Source organism: Anser brachyrhynchus (genome assembly GCF_964034855.1).
Source record: "Anser brachyrhynchus genome assembly, chromosome: 20".
Taxonomy (NCBI): Eukaryota; Metazoa; Chordata; class Aves; order Anseriformes; family Anatidae; genus Anser; species Anser brachyrhynchus.
Genome location: NC_137713.1, coordinates 7233599 through 7259364, shown reverse-complemented (window position 1 = coordinate 7259364; position 25766 = coordinate 7233599). Strand labels below are relative to the sequence as shown.

Sequence of the window (25766 nt, the reverse complement as noted above, 5' to 3'; positions counted from 1 at the left end):
TACACAGGAAAGACCAGCAGAAACACAGCTTCCCCGCTCCCTCTGGTTCTGGGAAAGGGAGACAGGGTTTGATACAGGTGGGATCCCTTTCAGCCGAGGGGGATGAGCAGGGGGCTGAGGTCTGAAATCTTTTCCCCACCAAAGCTTCAATACTTTTGTTTGGGAGCAATCGGAGAGCGCAGCACTGGGCTCTCCCTCTGAGTCTGCTGCAAGCAGTCAGAAGTCCCTGATCTATCAGCAGGCAAAAAGTACGTGAGCTCAGCTCTTTGTCTCAATGCCATTTTCTATTTATATGGACACCTCAATCTCTTAGGAGCACAAAGGTACCGAGAGGCTACACAGAGCAAAGGATGTCTCCCCTGCCCTGCCCCTGGAGCATTGTTTGGGACCTGCCCTAATCCCTCAGCACACTTCCAAGGGAGCCTTTGTCAAAAGGTCCCAGCTTGTCACAGGCCCAGGAAGGCGCTGGAGAAGGCACTGAGGCTGGAGGAGATGAAGTTTTTCAAGGAGAAAACCAAAAGACAGGCTGAGACCTTGACCCTTTTTAAATTTATCCTCCTGGTCACTGCTTGTTTTGCAGAAACTTATCTTAGGCCTTGGGCCTCCCGCTGCTATGTCCTGGGGGAAAGAAACAACCCGACTTGTTTGCAAATCTGCTCAACCCATTCAGCTGGAACCAGAGAATGCTCCTCATTCCCAGTAAAAAAAAAAAAAAGAAAAAAAGGTAAAACCTCACAGTGCTGTTCCCCCAGCCGCCCTGTAAATGCTGATGCGGGTACAAACCGTCACTGGGCGGAAAGCACACAGTTGTGTTTCACGGTAACTTTTCAAACACCCTCGCGGCCTTTACAAGAAGGCAGGCAGCCGATCGCACACAAGGAACACGAAACGTTCGTCCCTGATCAAACAAACCGCGCTTGTGCAGCAACACCTCCTGCTCCGCACGCTCCCTGCGCTTGGCCAGACCACGGCCCCTCGTCTTAGAAAGTCGCTTTCTGAGCCAGCATTTGGCTTTTTAAAAACATTTGGGCTCTCTGGCAAGGTTTTCTTTTCCCGATGGTGGGACCAGACGCTCCCGGGGGTCCTTCCCAACCCCAGTGCCCCCGGGATCCCCTCATCCTGTGCTTCTTTACGTTGCCTGCTTGAGGTTTAGGTTGCTCCAACCCCCCCCAAAAGGCTCCCCCGCCTTTCCCAGCGCCGGGCTGGGCCGCAGCCCCTCGGGCCGAGCTGCCCCACCCCCGCAGTGCCCCCCGGGGCACCCCCGAGCACCCCCAGGGCACCCCCAGCCCCCCCCGCGCCCCCTGGGATCCCCCCCCCCGCGACTCCCCCCAGCCTCCCCCCCCAATGCACTTGGTACGCTCCCCGCCCTCCTCTCCTCTCCTCCCTCCCCCCCCCCCCCTCCGCCGCGCGGGTGGGAGGCGCCGCGCGCTCCCATTGGCTGCCGGGCCCCGCAGTCCGCGCGAGCTGCGGGGGCCTCAGTGCGCGCGCGGCCGGCGCGGCGCTCGGTCACTGCCCCCGGCTGCCGCCGCCATGGCCTCGGGTGGGTGCCGCGGGGCGCGCGGGGGGGCGGGGCCTGCGCCTCCCGGTGGGGAGGGGGGAGGAGGAGGAGGAGGAGGAGGAAGGGGGGGGGGGGGGGGAAGAGAGGGCGCCGCGTCGCGGAGGGTGGGGGGGTGAGAAGGGATGGGGGGGGTAAGGGGGGGATGCGGGGAGGGGCCACGCCCCCTGATGGCGCCCGGTGGCCACGCCCCCTTGTGCAGGCCACGCCCCCCTTGTGCAGGCCACGCCCCTTCGTGCAGGCCACGCCCCCTTGTGCAGGCCACGCCTCCTTCCTGGGAGACGCTGTCTGAGCGGCCACGCCCCCTTTATGTACTGGGCCAGCCACGCCCACTTTGTGGGGGCGGGGCCTCGTGTGGCCACGCCCCCTTCCCTCCGGGGGCGGGGGAGCGAGGAGCGACTCCCAGCCCCCCTCAGGGCCTGCCCCCCCCCCTCAGTTTTGAACACCCCCCCCCCCCCCCAGCAAATTACCGTGTTTTAATTGGGATGTGGCTGCAGGGCTGCGCGAGGTGGCTGCCCTGCCCTGTTCCCAGGACGTTTGTCTGTGAACTTCGTCTGCCTTCGGGGAAAACGCCCCCGGATCCGTTAGTTTCCAGAACAAAAATGCTGTCCCCAGAGCTGCTGAGAGATTCCTGGTCCCGTTGAGCCCACCGAAATAAATCCGTCAGGAGGCCGTGGGCAACCCGGGAGGCCAGGGAGCAGTCCAAGAAAGGATACTTGGCACACAGAGAAATGTATAAAGAGAGGAAATTCCTCTGGTTCTGTGTATTCACATTTTACGGGCTCCTTATCTGGTTGCTTTCGATCTTCTTCCAAAACGCTGTGGTTTGGCACAAGTTCGTGAGGGAGAAGCTGAGGGGATCAAATGCGCTTCTTTACTTTGTAGGAAGTTACATCCTTCCTCAAGAATTCTTCCTGAGACGACCACTCATATTCTTTGCTTTAATTAGCAGTTTTAATGGCGTATAAATTTTAAGTGAGGCATTTTAAAATGCTGTAACCTATTTAATGGTAAGCTTTGTTATCGTTTAAATGGAAATAACAAAAAAACCCCTGACCTTCACTTTGTTAAAAGCAATAAACGTTTGAGCTGCACTGCCGACTTTACTGGAACGCTTGTGTGGCAGTGCAGGATGAGGAGAGCGTTTCCCGTCTGAGTAAAACCGCTTCCAGGAGGTGAAATGAAATACTTCATCTCATTTTGGGGTCTGGTAACTGCTTCTCTAACAGAATGGGAAACGTGGCGCTTTCTTTCGCCTTGCGGAGATAGTTTGATGTCGGGATAGCTGAGGTGGCCGCCTGCCCGCGTACGGGTGTGTGTGTAAGCGCTGGCAGGAGGGGGGTTATGACCAGGTGAGGGAGGTGCAGTGAGCAGATTTGGTGTGTGCTTTGATTGCAGAGCGGCTATAGCTGTTTGCTTATAGCTTATGACATTCATCCTGAACTGGAATTCATCCTCAGCTTCAGCTTTTTAAGCAATTCCAGGAGTAGCGGTTAGATATATGGAAAGAGAGAGGGGAAAGACTGAAACCAGAAGTTCTCGGTGTCTGGTCTTAGACTCTGGTAGCCCAATATTTGTAGCCCAATATTTGTACCACTTCTTGGGGTGATTTGGAAGGACCAGGAGCATCCCAAGGCTGTTACCCAGACTGACGGTACCGGTAGAGAGAACCCAGCGCTGGGTTTTGACCAGAAGATGGAAACAGATGATAGCTTTTACAGATTAGATGCCATACGTTAAATACAAGTCAAACAATTTCAGTGATTTTTTTTTTCTTACTTGAAAAAGTATTCTGAAATCCATATTCTTCCAGTGTGTTTGTCTTTCAAGAATCAATTTCCATGATATCTGATGTTTATGTTAATTGGAAATAACCTCTGTAATAGCTGTCTGAACAAGCTGTATGTAAATGAATTAATTCTTGCGTGGTTGGGGCTATCGGTAAGGGAAATGTCATCTCCAAATTCTGTCTCTTTGCTAGGCAGAGCTTTTGTAGGGTGCCTTAAAGGGGGTAGGCCTGACCTACTTAGCTTTGCTCGATTAATTAAGCAGCTGCATTCTGTTCTTTGGTGATGGAACTGTATTCAGTAGCCATTAGAGGGGGTTGTGCAGTCCCGAATTTGAGGATGCACCACGAAAATGGAATCCAGATGCTTCACAGAGGGAAGTTCAAAGTGTCCGCACCTCCCCACGCTGTGCTGTGCTCCCCTTCTGCCCATTGGGATTTCTTATCTGCTAGCAAGAAGCAGCTCTCAGATTCTGCTGGGAAAGTACTTGTGTTGTCTTGTGTCTATACCTTCCTTCGTCTCCCCCACGTTCTTCCTTTTATATTAAGTAGAGGAATAAAGTATTAATTGGAAGTTCTCAACATGACTTTCTTCTTCTTCTAGATTCGGGAAGCTACAGTCAGTCCGGGGGCCAGCAGAGGTATGTTTTTTTTGTTTCTTTCTTTCTCTTGGCAATTAAATTTGCAAAATAAAGGCAATTTAGGATTCCCAGCAAGGTGTTTGAATCTTTGGGTGTGATGCGGTATTGATAACGTTTTGGGAGTAACAGTTGCAAAAAGCTTGCAGCCCTGGGCCTTTACTAAGAAGCCTTATAAAATAGGGAAAAGTTGATATTCCTGAAGGGAAGAAAACAAAGAGGGTTAAGTTGGAAGGCTATCTTTTAATGAGAAGAACTTTTGAAATGTCATGGATATAGAGAAATATTTTTCATAAGTCTGTCTTAAGCTGCTCGCTGAGGTATTAGTCAAAGTTTATACAAGCATAAAGGTGATGGCCACATAGATATTTTACTTTGCCAGTAGAGGGAGTTTTTGTAAAAAAACCAAAACCTTTGAAAACTGTTCATAATTGTGCGATTTAAAAGCCAGTTAATAAAATAGCTGTAAGATTTTTAGGGTGATGTTGTATTTTAATCAGTAAAAAACAAAGCATTCTTACAGAAGTACGAAATTCATGGATAATATTGACTGCTAATGAAAGTCATCGGGTTCTGTGCATCTAGCAGTATGTGAGTTTGAGTTTATGTCTGAGTTTGATGTGAGTTTCAGCACATGATTCTTCTGTAAGTTCATGAAACCTTAAAGTGGCAGAATAACGAGTAAGTATAATCGAAAGCTAGTGCCGTGTTTGGTGGTGGTGATGTCAAATCGTCCAGCAAGCACCAAATAGACAGCAATTGATTGAAATAAAATTAACTTTCTGAAAATGTACTGAAAAATTTAAAATGCCATGGATTCGTATGATTAGATTTGTGTGATTCTTAAGAATCTATCAAATCACAGTAAGCCGAACTTTAACGTACTTTAAAATTACACTTGAAACACAGCAGAAATTAAAATAAGCTCATACGGCTCTGGCAATTAACTGTGGCAACCATCAGTTTATTGGTGCTTTTCTGAGTCCTGCAGTTGTGGCATATTAGATTAAACACCTTTTTTCAAGATGAAAAGAAACGTAAAATAACACCCAAAGTACTTTTATTTTCCAGCCTGTGTGGAGGGTGCTGTACGTGCTTACTAGCTGCGTTTTTCTCTTACAGCTATTCATCCTATGGCAATCAGGGCAGTCAAAGTTACGGACAAACACAGGTAAGCTGAGAAAAATCATTGTGTCTTTCAAAGCGGATGTTCTTTGAGTAAAATAAAAAATTGTTCCTGGTTAGCCCTGTTTGGGCTGGGAAGAAGTAGGTTCTCAACTTGTGCTTGATGTTTACAGTCGTCTCTAGCAAAGAAAAACTGCAATTACCTGCTGTGGAATTTGCACTTATTTGAATACATTATTTAAATTACAGGGATATTCTGGTTATGGGCAGAGTGGAGACAATTCCTCCTATGGACAGAACTATGGAAACTATCATGGGAACTATGGACAAAATCAAACAGGTTTGGCTAGCTTGTTACATTCATTGGCAGTAATTAAAAGGTGAATATTTGCTGAAAATTTTTTTCCTTGATTTCCAGGTTATGGACAAGATTCCCAGGGATATGATGATGAATCCAGTTACGATAATCAGAATCAGAGCTCATACAACCAGCAGTCTTACAGCAGTCAGGGACAGCAGAAGGGGTCGTCCAGAGGGTAAGGAAGCTTAAGCAATATTTGCTTAAACTACTGTCTAATAGTTGTACGTTCTTAACTAGAGCTATAAGAAGTTTCCCGCTACAGTTGATAAAATAAAAAGTAAACAACAGAACAACCAACAAACATCTGAAAATTCGCACTTTTAAGAGCTTTATAATGCCTGAAAGAGCAGAAGGTAGGGGGAAAATATTCCTTTAGATAAGAAGGATTGATACAGTCGTTCTGAAGCTAAGATGTATGAGGTGAGAAACTCTAGGAAGTCTTTGGATAGTGACTACAACAAAGGATGGACTTGGTAGAGGTTATTTTGATTACGAAAAAGATGGGTCAGGTACATCTCTGTTCACATTCCCATGTATAAACTTACAATGTCCTTACAGTTCTTAGATTTGCAGATTTCTGCTATGACTTTTACCTTTTATTGGTAGAAAGAAGATGAAAGGATTCATAAATATCATTTAAGAGAGATCTTTTTCCAACCAAGTGGGATTACTGCAGTCAGTTCAGTACTTTACACAATTACAAATGTATTTTATTTCTTAAATGATGTTGTACTCAAATCAGTTTCAGGGGGATTAATAATACAGCTTTGAAAGTATCCTGGAAAACACAGTCCAGCTTCCTGTAATGAGTTAAAAGGCCACTTGGTGCTAGAATACCTTTATTGTGTAATTTGCAAGCTCCATGTTTACACTCTAAGGTTACGTCTTACGGTGGTTCTTTAATGAGGCTCAAGTGGCCTATTAAAAATACACCGTACATACTAAACCTCATTCCTGTGTTCATGGTCCAAAAATTCTTACTCTGTTTTGCAAGGTTTATATAACAAGCTGGACTTCAGCAAACCAGTACTTGGTTTCTGCTTTTGTAGTCGTTATTGCCAAACATCTTAATATAAACAAGCACGATTTTAATCTGAACAGTAGGTGATGTCACTCAGAGTAGAGTGTCTTTTGCACATCTCAAAGTAAGGCAGGTACATGGTTAAGTTTTGGTTATCTTTGCTTTGTTTTCTGAGAATTTCGTAAGAGTTGTACAGACATACACAAGACTAGGCAATAACGTAGCCATTAGCTCTGTAGACATCCAGTGGAAAAACACTGCAGTAGGGCATAGATTCTCCAAAGCAGTTGGTTTTGACCAGGAAAATTAAAATAGAAATCGGAGGGAAACTGTTTTATGTATAGTTGTAACAAATAAGGAGAAACTGGCATGGTAAAAATGATAGTTTTGGAGAGGATGATCGCAAAATCGTAGCTCTCACCTCCTGAGGGAAGGGAGGAAGGAAAAACTGCAAATAGTGGATGCCCTCGGTAATGGCTTCTGTTGTTGGTGATGGTGAAAAGGCTGAAGTAGATCTGACTTTTTTTGAAATTAAGATATAAGCAAAGTCTTAGCAATCTCTTTGTTACTGGGATTAGTGACGTTAAAGGTAAGATCTAGACTAGAACTGGGAGGGAGCAGGTTACACAAGTATTTAGTTGCATGGCATAGTTTGAGATTGGTTGGTCCGAATGGATTTCATCTTAGTGTTCTTTGAAAAGCTGGTGGAAACTTCCTGTAGGCTTTTAGATTTTTGTTTGTTTGGTTTTCTGAGGCATTTTGGGGAGCAGATAAGATTACTAAAGACTTGAGTATGACAAACATGGTGCCTCATTTTTTGAAAAAGGGTGAGAGAAGGGAGGAGGAAGAGAAGAAAGGGTGACAGGTCAGTGATTAATTTCAGTTACTGAAAAGGTAATACAGTTAAGCTGCAACAAAGCACCCGGGGGAAAAGAAAGAGATAAGTAACAGTCAGTGTTTCCTGCATACAATTTATTTCTCATAAATTTACGCAATCTATTGCTATGACAGTGTAACCTAACTGGAACAATAATTGTCTAGCATAGCTAGTTTTTCAAAATACTTTTGCTTCTACCTTGCATGCTGAATTAGGAAGTAGCCTAGGGACATGTGGTGTAGGTGAGGTTTTCTTGTGGTTGCTGTAAAGTTGATTAAATAACATAGTCAGAGAAGAGTTATTGATGACTCCTTCTTAGAACTTGGAGGCACGTTGAGTTATAATATCCAAGAGGTCAATGTTTCTGGTAAAAGCTGGTGGGATAATATATACAGACGGCACTAAAATGGGAAGAACTGCAAGTTTGTTAGAGGACATCACTACAGTTAGAATAAGTTCTTGGCAAAATGGTAGAACAACCAGAAGATAGGGTGCAGTTCGGTAATGCAAAGTTTTGAGGGCTTTTTGTAGGCTAGAAGTACCGGCTGCGCAATACGGTGTGAGCAGCCTGTGTCTTCCCTACTGCTCTGTAGGAAAGGATTTGGCGTTCTGTGGGTCATGGGCTTTGCATCAGCTATTGTCACACTACTGGGGAGCCAGCCTTGTACTGGGATATGTAAAGGGAGCACTGCTGTTAAGTTTCACATGCAGTGGAAATTGAGGACGTCTTGAAAGTGATAGTGATGTACGCTTTTCTCTCTTGGTTTTACTGGAAGCCAGATACATCCCAACAGAGAAGAGACAGACAGTATTTTCATTTCAATATGCCAGTAATGACTTGGAAGGTAACTGTGACTAGGAAATTTTTAGCAATGTTATGTATTTTCAGCCATTACTTCGCTCTCTATTCTGTGAACATTTAGCTATTAATACACATTCTGTTTATTTTAAGTGGAAGAGGCTCTTATGAACAAAAGTCAAACTATGGTCAGCACCAAAGCTCTTATGACCAGCAGTCAAGCTATGGACAAAACCAAGACTCTTATGACCAGCAGTCAAGCTCATACGACCAGCAGTCGGGCTATGGCCACCAGGGCTCATACGACCAGCAGTCGGGCTATGGCCACCAGAGCTCATATGACCAAAAGTCAGGCTATAACCAGCACCAAAGCTCATATGGCCACTCTCAGCAATCCTACCAGTCTCAGAAGGGAAGCTATAGCCACAACAGCCAAGGTAAAATTCACAGGTTGAATTCAATATTTACTAGTAAGATTGAACAAAACACTCTGAAATAGCTGGATTTTCTTCCACAGACAGTTAATTTGGTGAATAGTTCAAAGCTCTTTTTTCTATGTTGATATTCCTGGGGAATGTTCTGTTTGTTAAGACTTTCAAAATGTTATGTGGAGATGAAAAACTGTTGGGGCCCTGAAAGTGTTGCGGTTGCATTTGTTGGAGACATCCTTGCAGAGTTCACGTCTCTTGAGTTCTAAAGCTCTAGGTGAAATTGTTATAGGTGAAAATGTTATTTTGCACCTTTTTCTTGTATGAAGGTAACATGTCTTGATCGGTCATGATGAGCTTTTCTACTTCACATTCCAGCTTTACGCTGTGTCAGTGAATTCTGAGATAGACAGAAATGAGAAGTTTAAGATTGACCTTTTTCTGCAAAATCTTGACACAGTCAGGCGGGCCCACACTGATCCTTGTTCTGCCTTCAGTGATTTCTTTTGCAAACTGGGAAGGCTAAGTGGAAGTATAATGAAAAGTATATTTTAGACAATATGTGTTTAATATTTGGAAAATGTAGTGTTTATGTTAAAATTAAAATAGACAATGTTTGCATTCTGAGATACTGTGTGGTGCTGGAAGCCAAGGGAGATAACTGGAGCAAAATCAGACTTTGCTCCATTACTTCCTAGAGTAGATAATGGAAGTGGGATATTTAGAAATTGCCATTTATATCTAGAAAGTGTCAGACTTGAGGAAAACAAATTGTAGGGCAGGAATTTTCACTGCACTCCAGTTTGCACTGCAATTTACTCGCGTTTTGTCTTTTTTTTTTCCTTCAGATGATCGTCGTGAAAAGAGTAGGTATGGAGAAGATAATAGAGGATATGGCGGGTCACAGGGAGGAGGTAGAGGGGGCTATGACATGGATGGAAGAGGTCATATGTCTGGATATAGGTAAGTAATCTCATTTCAGTGCCTGCAGTTCTTTACCCTTCTATCTTATTATTTAGCTGTTTTTAAATTTTATTATTATTCCTAACGTGGTTCAGATTTAGATTTCCAAAAATGGAAGGTAGTTGGTGTCTAAAGTTAAGCCTTTCTACACTGCACAAAAATGCATTTTGCCAAGGAAAAGCTTTCACATTCAGACAGATTGAGACCAAAGTATTTGATTTTTATGACACAAAGCTATATATTATGTTACATTAGTTGCAATAAAAGAACTGCCAGAAACCATCACTTGAAATAGGATATTTAAAACCTATGAAATTTATTTATTTATTTTTTTAAAATATTGTGAAAACCAACAGACAGGGTTTGAGACAGTTTTATAAAATTCATAGCTAAAGCAGCTAACCTTTCAGCAAGGAGGTATTTTGACTTTATGGTGACAAATCATTATAGTAAGGTTAGCTAATTATCTTTCTGCTTCCTAAATTTTTTTTAATCAAAAGTTTATTTTTTGATTTTACTCTAGTAACATTGCTTGTTCTTTACTGTTTGTTTTTTTTCAGTTCTAAACTTTAATTAAAATACAACTTTTTAATTGGGTTAGCTGTCAGTCTAAACCCATTTATTTTAGGTGAATTTTTTAATACTTACATTACTGTTTCCCCGGCTGCCATTGACTTAGGCCCTGTTCCTGTCAATATTTATGCACATATTTAATTTTGTGCTTGTAGATTTTTTTCATTCATAGGTCTGAGAGATTGGAACCTTTGCTTTAATCCTATTGATTTAGGAGAAATGACATTGCTATTTCTTAATTAACTGTCACAATTGGGTACATTTTATGTACCTCCGTGTTATGGCTGTGGGATGCAGAGTGTTCATTCATACAAAGGAAGAACATTGAGGCTTCCAGTGAGCTTTGCAGTGTTGCTTGCATCACTTTAAAAGACTGCACAATTCTGGGTTATTGCATAAACTCCAGATAAAGCACTCTTAAGTATACAATGCCGTTCATGTGAGCTGATCTAATTTTAAAAAAATAATCCAACAGTGTGTTAAGACTCAATTACTTTAAAAAATATTTAATTTTAAACCACATTTAAAGTTTGCCTTCTCCTAAGGTGGTCCCAGATTATACTTTGTGGTTTGCTGTTTTAATGACATCGGTGGACTGCTCTCTTTCTTAATTAGACATGGTAGTACAGTTTAAAAAAAAATAGTAGTTAATATTAAAATTTGCTGTGTTTTTATATAATTAATGTAAACTTAACTAGCTAAATAATTTCTAAGTTCATTTATAGTTAAAACTGAACATTTGTTTTTAAACCACGGATGAGGGCTTTTCGTATCCCTATGCCCTTTCCAATAGGAGAAATGAATGTGAGCTTCAAAAAACGTTTGGTAGACTTGATCACTCTGAAACAAACCTCTGTCTGTGCAAGACAAAAATAAGATAAATTAATGTCTGTGAAAATAAAGCCTCTTACCATATTTTTCAAAATGTAAGAAAAATTTTGTTCACGCGTCCATGTGGATAATAGTACATCACTGGACTTGAAAGCCCAAAGAAGGAAAAAAGTGAAGGTGAATGGAGAAATGGGGGAATCTCGATGGAAGTGGGAAGGCGTTAGAGACATTTATTGTGAAGTCTGTCTGCTTCCATTAAGTGATGCAGTCTTTAATGCCATTTCCATTGAAGTTTTTTCTGAAACTAGAGGGCTGTCGATGTTTTTTCAGTCTTTTTGCATGATTATGATTGGGGGTTCTGCTTTTGACGAATGTATTTTACTTAAGTCATACGCTTATTGGAAAAGTGTAAGTAAATTAAATAGCAAGCTGTGATCAAGGCGAAAATAAGATTGGGCAAGAAATCATGTTTGGTCCTGTGAAAGTGTGGGTTTCAGGGCAGTCGTTTGATTTTGTTTCTTTGGGTTTTATTTTTTATTTTTTCCTAAGGACAGCTTGTGTAGGAATGTCAGTTCTAACTCCAATAACTTCCAGTTTTTTACTTTGATCGTATTTTAATGTTTAAATTGTGGAAATTCCATAGCCATTAGGAAATATCTATCTAACAATCTCATCTACAGAGAGGTTTGCACTGCTGTAGTAAAATAGGCTTTGATTTTTATAATGATTAGAAACTGATGTGTAAACGAGTACTGTCAATACACAAAATTGATATTTCTAAATCACCTAAACAGACTTCTCAAATGATACAGTGCTTGGTTTTGATTTTTTTTCATTTCTTGTTCCCGGACTTTATGAAAAAAAACTAATAGCTGATCTGAGATCTTAACAAATGAATCTCTTTTGTGCCAGCTAGCAATAAAAATTGCCTTCCCTTGCGATGAAAAGCAGGGAAAACTTGCTGCAGCTTGTTCATCAGTAAGCATTACCCAGCCGCTGGTGTTCTCACAGCTGTATTGCCTAATTTAGTCTGTGGTGCTGAGCAATGAATGCGTCCTGTTCACGGGCGTTTGGTTGCTGGCACACTGCTGTCCTGCACTAGTGATATCAGAGACTTTGGCCACTGGTTGGACGTTTGTTTTACAGCAGGATTCTTGCCAGCTCCAGTGGCCCATAGAAGCTTACCCTCTGTGCCTCTCAGAGAGCCTGGCAGTGCAAAAAATTTTGGAGGATTTTGGGGTAAAATCAAATTAGCATTTTTAAATGTTGAGAGCTCACATTTCTATGAGTATCCTTTATCAAATATTTTAAAATACATCTGGTAATGTTAAGGTGTGAATCGTTATTCTGCAAACTAGAATGACCTGAATGCACACTGTAGCGAACGCTTTCCACACTCATTTTTCTTCTGTGCCTGTGCAAAGTCACGCAGCACTGAGAAGAATATCTTGAGAAATTGCTTTGCAGTTTCCCTAGCTGATACGATGATAGAGAATAATTATTTTCATATGTCAGCTGTTCACTTTTTAATCTTAGTAAGTGAGGGGTTTCAAAAGTATTCTTCAGATTTTTTGAATGGTCTTAAATTACATCTTTTGGGAATCTAGTACTCAATTTTTCTGCACTTTCATTTTGAAGCTTTAAAAAATGATGACTGCAAAAAGTCATATTTTGGCTAAGAAAATCATTTTCTTTAACCCATGATGGACGAGGCTCATCTTTGAGTTCTTAGGATTAGAAAGCAGGTACACTGGGTCGTTTCCTTGTAGAGTAAGTCTTTTTTTTCTGCTTCTTCTTAGTCCTCATCTAAAAAATAAGGAATTAATTGCTAATTGTAGTTATGGCACTGAATTGTTTTGATTAAGCATGCAAGTGGGAAATCCAGTAGCATTACAAAGCAGGGCTGTTCTCTCCCACCTTAGAAGTGCCATTCAGCCAGCTGAGTACCCGTGCCCACGCAAGCTCCCTTCTGTTAGAGCCTGGACCAACTGGGAGAAGCTTTGCCACTGAATTTGCTCATGAATTTGTTAGTGAAATTACATTGGCGCAGTTTAGAAAAGAATTTTGATGACCAAGTCCTTGGGTATGGCTAACTTTGCTCAACGTAGATTTTGTTCTTTTCCAGATTTGAAGTTGCTGCACTATAAACAGGAATTAGTTACGCAGCTTAATTGCTATATTAGCCATTCCGAGTGGGAGTTAGCTTACTGTGGTATCAAGAAACTACAGCATAACGCAAATGGTTTTTACAACAGGGTGGTTTGTGTTCAAATTAATGTTTAACTTGTAAGAGGCTAAGCTCAAGCACATATAGGCTTTGGGGAAATATGAACAGAGGCAATAAATACGGGCAGCAGAAAAAGCCATCTGCCGGTGACTTCACGAGTGCACTAAGCATTCCTTTCTTGTTTGCAAAATCACATCCTTACATGTAACTCCCACACACTTGATGAGGCATAGATACACGTCAGAGGCTAAAATTTGGTTCCTGAATTGTTAGTGCTGCTGCTGCCAATATCCGATCGCTTCTGAAGTGTATCACTTGTCTGCGTAGCGTTGAGCTTTCCAAGTAACTGAGCCTGTAATTTGAATTACTCCCAGATGAAGTAAGCAGTGTTCAGGTGAACTACGGTTACGCTCAAGTAGGTGATGTTTAGATGTGTGACCAAGTATAGAAGAACAGCTGACAATATTTTTCATAGCAGTAAGTTTTACCACCGTGAACGGTGTCACGTACACTCTCTGGCTGCTGCAGATCGGTCTGTTTTGTTTTACCTTTGTTGGTGGCCTTGCCAAATCTTAGCAACCTGTTCGTGATCCTAACGTCGGGTGCTAAAACCCCAAACTGCATCTGGTCAGCCATACGTTTGGTCTGTGTGCAAGACTGACGAAGCAATAGACTGTGAAACGCTGAGATGAAATGTTCCACGTGTTCTGGAAGTGCTGCGGTTCCTGACACTGAGGCTTACGCTTCAGGTCTCGGGGAGGGGAAGATGTGAGGCTGCCTGTCAGCTCCTCTGTGTGACTTCAGTTCCTGCAGCAGGTCTGCACGCCTCCTGGGGATCTGAGGAAGCTTTGCCCAGCAATCCCAGGAGCGTAACACACCGCAGCCTTATTATAAATTGCGTAAGGGCAGGGACTTCCAAATGGAGGAAGGCACTCATCCCTCGGTGAGGGTGTCTGCTGCTGAAGGGCTGCAGGTTTTGGTTGGGTCAGTCGTGTGGGACCAAGCAGGAGATAACGTGCTGAAGCATATTTGGGCAAAAACATATTAATTAATAAACGGTAATTGAAAAGCGTTGGATTGTACTAGCACTTGCAATCCAAGGTGCAGGATTAGTATAACACAAAGTTAAAATGAGGCTTTAGGCTACAGCTTCTGACATATTTTATATATCCAGCTCCATCGCTTCTCAGAGTCATGGTGCACACGTTTTACCTCAGCATCCGAAATAAAATCCTCACATCCTATAACATCTTGGCTGTATTGGTCTTGGACTTTCTCCATGTTTTTAGATTGTTGGGTTTTGTTCTGTTTTTTAAGTTTACATCTGTGCTGCTGTATACCTTCAAATCAAAACATACGTGTGCTGGATAATGCTGGCCTAGTGAATTGGGACCATAATCGAGGGCTTGAAAACTTTGAAATCATTTCCATGGTTGATGTATTGACTGTTGTAGTGTCTTATTTCTGAGTTAAGATTTTAGAAAAGCAGGTGCCCTACTGAAAATTGTTGGGTTATAATGACATTTTCTTTAACTGAACTGAACTGGAGGTGGCAGAAAGATATTTACAGTGGTTTTTTTGTGTGTGTGATCACCAGGATGTTTTTTTCATCTGTCCTTGAAAACAGCCAGCCTTGAATAAAGACCAGCTCTGATGCTGCATCTACAATTCATTCATTTTACCTCTTTAATGAGCAGAAAGTAATTGCTTATGAGTAAACAACAAGGCAATTTAGCATTCAGATTTTTTCAGTGGAGTATCAGTTAAAAATTGGCAGCAGAAATTTAGCTTTATTTCATTGCCTTTTGCTGGGATACCTGTGCCCTGTGTTAGGACACCCAAGAGCTGGCAGATGGAATTAAAACCTGGAGTGACTTCTAGTTGTCAAGCTTATTGCTGGAGATGCTGCTTGTACGGGTGCGTTACTTCCAGTACAAAATTCCTAGGGCTTGGAGACAGCCCTCTGCCTCGGGGTTTGAACTTGGGCTGGCTTTATTTTAGTATCTGAGCCTGAAAGCTGCCAGGGGTGATCGTAGGTGAACCTGCCCAATTTTTGGCTGGCAGCTGTGTTCTCCACGCAGGGGAGGGCAGGCAGCTGTGCGAGGCGGCCTTTGTGGCACTTGCTTATTGACTTTCCAAAAAATCCAGTGGTTGTATTTTTCCTGAAGGGCTTTGAATATCGATTACATTTTAATCATAGCACGGATGCAATTAAAATCGCTGTTGTGAAAATTCCTACCAGTGCAAACATTTACATTTTAAAGAGCGAGGGTTTATTTTCATGCACATAATCGGAGGCATAACATCCTGTTTCAGCTCCCCCTCCTAACCTTTGAAAATTGATGTGTCTAATCTCTTAACTTGGTCTACGTTTTGTGCCACAGGTTGCAGAATGAATGAATTAAAACTTCACGGCCTCTGCTTTTGAAGCTCACATGCACACACCTCTGTAAGGGGCTAATCGTGCAGCAGCTCCCCCCAGACCCTTTCTCAGAGAATGGCTGATGCTGCTGATTTGCCCCCAGTATATAAATGCCTAACAATGGAGGTTAATTAACTTTAACTCTTCTCATTTCTAGGAAAGTACTAAAGTACTAATTATTCCAAAGCAGCAATTACACCTACAATTAAAGCCCATTAACATTCATGAAAATAACGATTCCCTTTTAAAACCCAGTTCTTAATAGCAGTCATTTTGGTTTAGGGGATGGGAGGAAGTACTGAAACAAAGATACGTGTGTGGGCTAGTTTAAATGACTCTTTAGGACACTTCTTCTCCGGTGCAGCACCCTGTGAGATTATTTTCTTTCATGTATTTTAATCTTTGAATGATTAGTGAGGAGAACACAGGGAGGGTGCTTTAGCAGCTAGACAGTAACTCAACTTGTGATCAGTTAACTGTAGATTGAGCCTTGGGCTCAGCACTTAGAGACTTAAGGAAGAAATCATTTCTTCAATTTTTCCTCTGCAGTGGTGGTGACCGTGGTGGCTTCAAAAATTATGGTGGTAAGTGCCGAGTATCCAAAAATGTTTCAGTGGAAATTCTTTATAAATCTAAAAGCCACCAATATCTTGTTACTATCTCGTAGAAGCATTGTAGAGTTTTGGTGAGGCTGGTGTGTTCATGAGTTTTAATAGCCAAACCGTTAGCAATAAGGTGGATTTCTACTTTGTCCAATTGCATGAAAGAATTTGTGGAGACGGTGACGTTCACCGGATTTTTTTCTTTTTTTTTTTTTAATTTTCTTTTTTTTTTGTTGTTACAAATGCTTCTTAGAAAGGTACTAGAGGGGGAAAAAAACACCTTGGTAAACTGCTTGGTGATCTGATAACCAGCATTTGCAAGATAACACCAGCATAGCATCAGTGTGGCAATTGCTGCATACTGCAACTTAAAGAACACATTAACGTCCTACAGACACCCTCTGTTGAACGTTTTAATCTAAATACTCTCTAAATCTCTGGTTAATGTTTTAGATCTTAGATGCATTGCATACATACTTTAAATATTTTCTTGTCTTTAAAAAGAGTCACTTGAAAATGTTTTGCTAAAAATAGACTTTCTTTTTTTTTTTCTTTTTTTGTTTTAACCCGTTTCATAGGTCAAAGGGATTATGGACAGAGATCAGATGCTGGTAAGAAAGCAAGCAGTGGCTGTGAGTGGATTGTTGCTCTTAGGTCATTGCTTTTAAAATGTACGTCTAGAAACACGGATGAGGCTGTGATTCCCATGGTTGAAAAGCAATTTAGCTAAAGCTTGTCTTTCTTAAAATAAATTCCTTTTATTACAGCGCATGGGAATTTGTGGATGTTTTTTGTTACAGCAAGTAGGGATTTGCTGCTGAACCTTGAATTGGGTTGAGCCAAACAAATGCTTTTGCTGCTGTAACGTTTCTGCTAATCTTTATTATTGAAAGCATACGCTTCTCTGGTGGGTTTGGATGTCCCAGCTGCATGGACAAGCTGAGTGGGTGGCAAACAGCTGCTCAGCTGTTGAACATATTTGGGCTGATGTACTGCAGCACCTGAGGGTGCCGTGCAGGCCTTTTTGGAGTTTGTCATTAGCCTCACAATCATGCTTTCTGCTCATCTTTTATCTCACACAAGTTGTCTTTGAGATTTAAGGGTCCGTTACTGGGCGGTGTGGATCTAAGCTTAAAATGTTAAAGGTGTATGGTAAACGTAGCCTATTTTTTGATAGATACAGAGTCTGACAACTCTGACAACAACACTATCTTCGTGCAAGGACTTGGAGAGGATGTTTCAACAGACCAAGTGGCAGACTATTTCAAACAAATAGGTATTATAAAGGTATGTGAAATGGGAAATCATTAGGAAGAAGGAAGAGAACTCGTGGAACTAGCGTATTGGAGATGTACTGGTATCATTTGAAGCAGATGCTTGCTCTGACTCCCTAGGAGTTATGAATAAAATAATATCTTTATCTGGGTTCCCAGATGACAGCTCATTTGAAAAAAGCTGCTGGTGCTGCCAGCTTACTTAGTGACATTTAGATTGCTTCGTGTCTCTTTCAGTTTTTCAGTCTTTATAACCCTTAACACCCTATCCATTATGCCATCCTGATCCTTCAGCGAGTCTGCTTCAGCCTGTGGCTCTTTCTTCTCTTTCTGCAGTTCTAAATGAGGGCTTCCTGCACTTGACCTCAATTTTTGTAAAAACTGGGCCCATCATTATTTCATGGAGAACAGTCAGTCAGTATCCCTCGGTCAAAAGCATTTGTTTCTGAAAGCTAGCTCCAAGAGGATCTTCTGTCTAATGAGACTTACCCATTGCAGTTTATGCTCTGAACTGGCTTTACCAGCATTTCTCCTTTGCCAAGTATACGACCTTTCTTTTCAGACCAACAAAAAGACTGGCAAACCCATGATAAATCTTTATACAGATAAAGATACCGGCAAGCCAAAGGGAGAAGCAACGGTATCTTTTGATGACCCTCCTTCTGCTAAAGCAGCAATTGACTGGTTTGACGGTGAGTTGTTCTTTTTGTGATTCATGAATCTAACAAGCAGTGGAGAAAGCAAATCAATAATCTCACTGGGGACAGTATGCTACTTTTTGTTTTCCTAGGGAGACCTCTGTTTTCATGGTGTTTTGTGTGTGCTGGATTTCTCTTTTATTCAGTGGAAAAGCAGTTAGCGGTTAAGACCAAAAATGTGTAATGAAACACTTCAGATTTGCTGCTACACCTCAGTCATCCCTGCACAAAGCGTGAGAGTTGTTCTGACAAGAACAGGAGAGCGTAACTTCTTGTTCAGTCCTACAGAGCTGTAATCTGTAATTAACAGCTGAAAGGATTTCCTACAGTGTTACTATTGATATTATTAGTGATGTGGTAGTATTTTCAGATTTTGGCAAGGGTTACAGCAATCTTGAGCCAAGTGCTTTGTATACACGCAGTGGAGAACTTTTTTTTTTTAATTGTATGTTCAATAGAGGAAGATAGCAGATCCCAGAAATACATTAACATAAAACTCATCAGTCCTGATGCAGAAAATGCAATGATACTTTTTTTGTGGCAGTAAGCTTGAAAAAGAAAAAAAAGAAGTGCCTGTTCCAGTGACCTTGTGTGTCCACAGAATTTTAATAACAATGGGCAGAAACAAAAGTGCATACTCCGTTTTTGGTGTTCAATGATAATACATAAAAGTCTGGCATGGCATGCTATTTTGCTAATAAAATACAACTCATTTTTTGTTTTGGAGGATAGATCAAATATAACTATATTAGATATTCATTCAGCCCTACTTGCTTTGTAATAAACCTTTCACCTATGAAGAACTGAGACCTTGTATTGAGAAAAGTCACCTCTTTCCCTTACTTGGGAGTATCTCATTTTTGCACAGGGTATTGAATTGTACAAAAGCCTTGTTGCCCTACTTGGGGGAAGAAGTGGACTTGTAACGCACCTACCCGTGAAAATAGCAAAAATATTCATATGTATCTAGTTAAATTGTAAATTGCAGACTGTATTTTAATCAAAAGAAACATCTTTTGATTTATGGAAAAACTATTAAGTACCCTAGTGTTTGTCATCTCACATTTGGACCAGTGCATTCAAAAGTGAGAGATTGACTCCAGACTCCCTGTGTCTTAAAAGGTTTTAATTCAATCTGCATGTGCAAAACACTTCTGTTCTTTTGAACTTGTTGCTGTGTTGTCGGGAGCTCTAATGATCTTACTCTCACTTTGTCTTTCTACAGGAAAAGAATTCAATGGCAATGTTATCAAGGTTTCTTTTGCAACTAGAAGGCCTGAATTCATGAGAGGAGGTGGCGGTGGTGGACGTCGAGGTGAGACTAAAATCCGTAGAATCCTTTTTATGAAGTGAGACACATTTTAGCTGGTAACGGTTTATTCAAAAAAAGAAGTTGATTTTGTAGCAGTGATCTGTCAAAGTGTATGGGCCTTTGGGATTCTGGCAATAAGCGATATGGATTGAACCAGCTTAAGTAAAACTGAGATCTGTAATCTTTTATGGACAGCGTAGAATCTCTGCTTTCCTTCTGAACTGAAAAGTCCCCAGATCATGTCTCAGGATTTCTCACAAAGAGATGGCAATGACTTTGAGGCTGTACTGGTTCCACAGAGACTGCTGTGAATTAGCAGTGAATGTTTGCTTTGAACAGCAAAGTCTTGAGATACTCTGATGCTTGCAGATGGTATTCAGCAGGTTAAATTATTCAACTGCTACTGACTTAGAGCAGCAGTTGGAGGTCTGACTCCTTTAATTAAATAGACATTAATTTCCCCGATTCTCTACATAATCCAGTTTTATCAGTAGCCTGCTGGATAAAAATTACCATTTCACAGGAAGCATGTTTTGTGTGGCGGCTGTCAACACATTTTAGTTTTAAATCAGACAGTTCTGTAGGCTGATTTCAAAAAAAAAAAAAGATTCTTCAAGAAATTTAGTTGGTATAAAAGTTCTTGGTTTTTTTGATACGGAAAGCAAGAACTGTATTGTCTCTGGGGTTGTGTTCGATGCATGCTGGCATTAATCCGGACGGTTGTTTTCTTAAGTTTTTGTTCTGTGACTAAGTCAGGCCATCTGTGATTGATATCATAGATTGTTAAATCTTTGACATTTTATTAATGCGCATGGTGGTTTTATATTTATCCCCTGGCAATTCAAGCTGATCAAGTTTCCTTTTATTGATGAAAAAGAATTTATAAAAAGTACGTAGTGGAGCAGATTCTTGTGGCCTTCTTCTGGCCACCATGTGCTACTCCTGCTTCTTATTTTTCCTCATCTGCTCAAATTCGAAGTCTGTCCATGTAAGCATGTGTACCTCTGTTATGCAGATACATTAACCTCAGGATATCAAATGCCATTGAGGTTTGGTGGTGGCTGAACCTTCTGCAGTTCTTTTGCCCAAGCCTTCTAGCTAACTTGTATCTAGTAGTAAATGAAGGATTAAAAAAGTAATTCTTGAAGGCTGAATTCTACAGTGGTACAAATTTCTGCCAGTGGCCCTACCTGCTCTCCTTTCAGAGTTCCTAGTGTGGCTCGCCTTGTAGGCAATCCTCTGGTGATTACCTTAATCACTTACTCTTTCTTCCACATGGGAGGTCTGTCTGTCACTTGAGTTCTGAAGCCGGGGGCAGTCCTTAATAGATGTTTCTCATGTGTAGGTCGCAGGCACTTCCCCTCTTTTATTCTGATTATAATTTTGTCTACAGGTTCACGAGGTGGATATGGAAGAGGTGGGGGCTTCCAGGGTAGAAGTGGGGAACCCAAAAATGGTGATTGGGTTTGTCCTAACCCGTAAGTGTCATTTTAATTGGGCAGTGGTGTTTCATGCCCTCTGAGTTTCGTAGCAGCTAAGTCTGGGAAATCCTTGTCTTTTCTAGGGGCTGTGGTAACATGAACTTCGCTCGCAGGAACTCCTGCAACCAGTGTGGTGAGCCCAGACCAGAAGATTCACGTCCATCAGGAGGTGTGTAGAAGATCAGTTAAAACTGCTGCATCTCTTCTGTAGTGTTAAAAATGTTAATGATGCCTTCAGCTTTTTGGAAAACCTGACTGATGTGCTGATTTGCATTTTCCTCCAGATTTTCGTGGGAGAGGTGGCTATGGAGGAGAAAGAGGGTATCGAGGACGTGGTGGCAGAGGCGGTGATCGGGGAGGAGGCTATGGTGGTAAAATGGGAGGAAGGTAAGCAGCCTCTGTGCCCTGGCTTGGTTGTGCAGCATGTGGACTGTAGAAGTGATTTGGACTGTGGGAGAGGAGCGTTGTTTGTGTGTGCGTGCGCAGCTGTGCTATGAAAATATTAACTGCAGATAGGAGCTTCAGGACAAAATAAGTCAGTTTGCCCACTGAGTGTGTTTTGTGAGCGCTGTTGGATAAAGCTATCTAAAAACAACAGAGTACACAGCAGTAGGTATGGAGACGTTTGACTGAAAGGACTATTTGTTATGTGCTTAAAGGATTCCTTGCAACTTTTTCTTTCCCTTTCAGAAATGATTTCAGAAACGATCAACGCAACAGACCATACTGAAGACCACTGTGAATGTTCTGTTTGTCTTCTTGACCCGTTGGATAGTGAAATTGCCAGAGTTTTGCCTGCCGCTTCACCCATGGCCTCTTCGGATAGTGGAACTGAGTGAAACTAGATTTTTATTTTGGTGGGAGGGACTGGGGCAGTTTGGGAGGATTTTTTTTAAGTGAGACATTAAAATTTAATCTTGATTTCAATCTTCTCCTCTTTTCTTTTTCCCCCCATACCTCTTCAACAGGCCCTAAGAAGAAAAAGGATAAACTGTAAAATATTGCCAAAATACGAAGTGTTTTGTAATACAACAATAAATGCTGATTGTTTTATTTGTGAAATCTCACCGTTTCCCAGTTACTTAGGTTGCATGTGCTTCTTTGCAAATTCCCTGTCTTCCTGTGGTATGACCTAAGTAGTAAATAGAGGCTTGGAAATGCCACTGCTTCTTTGACCTGAGCTCTGTGCTGTTGGCAAAAATCTGCAGTTAAGTCAGCGGCAAGTCTACCTGCTCTCCATGCCCTCTATTCCGGACTTACAGACTTGTCCGCTTCTTCTTTCTTATTTCCTTCTGAGGCTATAGTCCTGTGTTGCCTGCACTTCTGCGACGCGTGCTTTGGTGTGCCCTGCAGCCTTCTTAAGGAGCAGGCAGATGGCAGTGTGCTCTCGTGCTGCCAGGAGCTCAGCGTGTCCAGGCAGTAACTCCAAAAACAAGGTGGGATGGCTTCAAAAAAAAAAAAGGTACAGTGATACGTAACAAATTACCTTTTAATTGCTGCTTTTGATGTGTGGGTGATAGCAAACGAGTTGTGTGCAGCAGTTTCATCTCAGGGAAAAGATGTGGGCGAGGTCCAGATAGATACATTGCAAGCATTTGGGATTCAGCGCTGAAGCCAAGGTTTGAAGAGGCAAAGATTCTCACTCCTCCTCGCTCCAGGTCGCTGCACACGCTGCAGAAGTGGGTTGGCATGGTGGGAGTCTGCGAGAAGCTAACGCTGCCACGGTCAGCTTGTGTCCAGCCCTGCCTTTTCAGCACAAGCATTTTGTTGAGAGCAAAAATGTGGTCGTGCAAAATTCCTGCGCGCAAAATACTACAAATGCAAGTTCTCAGGGCGTGTAGTTATAATCTAGATAATTGGGCATGCAGCTGCACAATTTCCATGGCCCCCCGACCACGTTTTTCAAAGCTTACAAAGAAATGAAGAAGAATAGCTTGTGTTAACGTCTGTAATCCAGCTCCCCAGCTTGGGGGTGCATTCATGGTCATGGTAACAGCTCGAATCAGCCATTACCCCGGCTGTAACTGTAATAACCGTGCTGTGCCTTTTCAAGGCTTATCCCGGAAAGCAGGGGTCTGGTCAGAGAAGGCATTCATCACAAACTCCGGCCAGCTGGTTCCTCGTAATACAGTGGAGTTTTAAGACACCTGTGTCCTAGTGACAGTATGGCTGTCACCTTTTTCCCTCTGGGGAAAGTGATGGTGGTTGGAAAAGCTGCTGCTTTTAATACTGGGGGGCAACAGTTCTATCTCCTTCTAGGACCTTCTCAGCCTCTAAGCTTGCTTTCTTCCCCCAGCTAAGAGCACTTAGGCCTTTAAACAGCCACTACCCGGCTGGATTACTAAGCAGAGCAGTATTCAAGTAAGCCCTGGGACGGCTGGAGCTGTCACCACCCTCAAAGCTTTCCCAGCCTGGCAGTGATGCTGAATGGTGTTTGTTTAGGATCTTTTCTGTACTGGGGCAAGACAACCTGTGTTCTTGCATGCTTTTTAAGACCGTGAAAATATCTTCTTCACCAGCTGTTTTGTCTTACAGAAAGCTTGCAAGTCAGACAGGGAAAGGGTGATCCTAGTGTGTTGGCACATACGGTTTTCAGTTGCTTTTGGTGTAGAGAGAGTTAAATTAATTTGAAGAGGCCTGGGAAGATACATTCTGTAAGAGACATAAACCCAGATGATGGTTTAACCATGTCATTGCCCTCCAGCCGTTTCTGCAAATTCCTTTAGCCCTGCAGTTTTTCTCAGCAACTACCTTAAGTTCAGCAGAGTAAGCTTTAATGAGGTTAAAAGAAAAGCAAAAAGCTTAAAAGAAAAAAGAATAAATCAGTAGCTAGTATCTTGAGGGTTGAATGAATCCTGGCTCTTCCTGACATGGTAACATCTGTTCTGGTGAAGCAGATCGCTCTGTGATGCTATGCAAATAAAGTCCTCTATTAATGGTCAGTGCTCACCATCAAAAGGCTTTAGAGTTTTGTAGCTGCTAGAATCACTGTCTATTTTTTTTTCCTTTAAACAGGTGAGGAAGGTGTCTGCAAATGCGTAACTTTCTGTTTTTAGCAGCCCAACAGCTGAACTGAAAATAAAAGGCAAATCTCACAAATCCTACTTAGAATTTCTCTCCAGTAGTTGCTTGTCTAAAACACAGAGACTGTCCCCGCAGAGCAAATAGGCTCGGGCTGAGCTGGGAAAAGCTCTGCGCTGCTTCGTCCATCTCTTTTATGATCTAGCCTCCAATATTTTTTTTTAAGCAGCGAGGTTTTAGTTTTGGAAATCAGTACTGTATGGAATGCTGGCGGTTTATTTATAAAAAACACATCTTGCACTTGCCAAGCTCAACAATGACTTTATAGAGAAAAGCGTAGCAGGAGGATGCCAATGTAGAAGAAGCATATGATCATTACAGAGCTGAAATGCAACAAAAATAGCTAAACAATTTCAGAGAGAGCCAAATACATTCAGAGCTGTCTCTGTATGGCCAAACCCACCTCGCCCTGAGAAGTAACGCGACTTTGTGAGCTGCTCAAACTCCATGGGCCTGGAGAGCAGCGGGCGTCACTGCTTTGCCTGATCTAGAAATGAAAGTTCGGATTTCCAGGGTAGCAAAGAGCTCGTGTGACGTTGTCCACGGTAGACGGTGTTGCTAATGCTGCTGGAGAAATTGCTTTTGCAAAAGGGCTGAGAAGAGCCTGCTTTTCACATAATTTTCTGATATGATGATGTGTGCTGGAACACAGGTGACGCGCTGATCCCAAAGAGATGCACGTGGTTGCAGCAGTCCTCTGGGCAAAGAGCTGGTGGCATTCAGTCAAATTGCTCGCAGCAGAGGAAGCCCGACCCGTGCAGGTGTGTTTGTAGGACGGCAGCTGGTGTTCCCGAGCACGGAAGGGTTGTGCCGAGCAGCAGTGCCAGCTGCAGGGCTGGATGCGGCCCCCCTTCACCCCACCAGTTTCCTGGTAGCTCCACACACAGTGGGTAAAGCCAAGGAAAGCATGTACGGATTCTGCATTTTCCTCCTTTTTTTTTTTTTTTTTTTCCCTCTGATAAGCATCTGCTCCTGACTTGTCTTGAAGACAGGGTATGGGACTAGGCACGCTCAGTATCTTGCACATTAAAGGCACGGGAAGTCCTTAGACTTGCGGGAACTTACTGTGTGCAGATGAAGCACCCAGGAAAACTATCCAAGCAGAAGAGCTTTGCCCTTGTGGCAGGCTTGGGGCTTTGTAAAGCACTGTGCCTCTCGCAGGTTAGGGGTGCTGCTGCTTCTGTGGCCATGCCCATCTGGTCCCACCTTTTCACGCCACAGGGCTGAGCACCCCCCAGCAGCAGGATTTGCTCCTAACATCCCCAAAGTGGCATCCAGCAGCCCATCCTGCTGCCCTCCAGCTGCTGCTGAGCAGCAGATGTCTGAGGAGAGACCGCTCTGCAGCGGAGGCAGCTGGAGCGGGTGAAAGGGAGCAACGTGAACGCGCGCTTAGAGCAAAGCACTGAAAGTTTTAACTGACAGCTCTTGTGCTTCACATCCATCCCCCGTAGAAACTGCCAGAGGGGAGTAATGCTGTTGCTATTTGCTTATCAGTTACGGTAAACACTGAAGCTACCCAGAAATTTCACATCGGAGTGGTGCTATTTCGTAACGCCCCTTTCTGAGCCGCTCCAGCACTCACCTCCGCCAGCAGCCAGTGGCGATGCCTGGGCTCGGCTCAGCACCACAAAGGAGCCCCTCGGCCGTTAATGTGCTGCTGGTAATTGAGGAGCTCGGGAAAGAGGTTTGTAATCGAAGTAGCTAACTGCACT

At 42.6% G+C, this 25766-nt stretch overlaps 1 protein-coding gene across 1 annotated transcript; it reads left to right on the top strand.

The window, feature by feature from the left end:
* Positions 1 to 1431: 1431 nt before the first annotated feature.
* Positions 1432 to 22035, top strand: TAF15 (TATA-box binding protein associated factor 15). The gene is made up of 16 exons (XM_080562991.1): positions 1432 to 1540; positions 3946 to 3982; positions 5102 to 5150; positions 5354 to 5444; positions 5523 to 5640; positions 8316 to 8599; positions 9439 to 9553; positions 16156 to 16190; positions 16787 to 16819; positions 17386 to 17495; positions 18045 to 18174; positions 19406 to 19495; positions 20886 to 20970; positions 21057 to 21142; positions 21258 to 21360; positions 21664 to 22035. The coding sequence occupies exons 1-16, from the start codon at positions 1531 to 1533 to the stop codon at positions 21701 to 21703; spliced, it is 1416 nt and encodes a 471-aa protein (XP_080419117.1). The 5' UTR covers positions 1432 to 1530; the 3' UTR covers positions 21704 to 22035.
* Positions 22036 to 25766: the final 3731 nt, after the last annotated feature.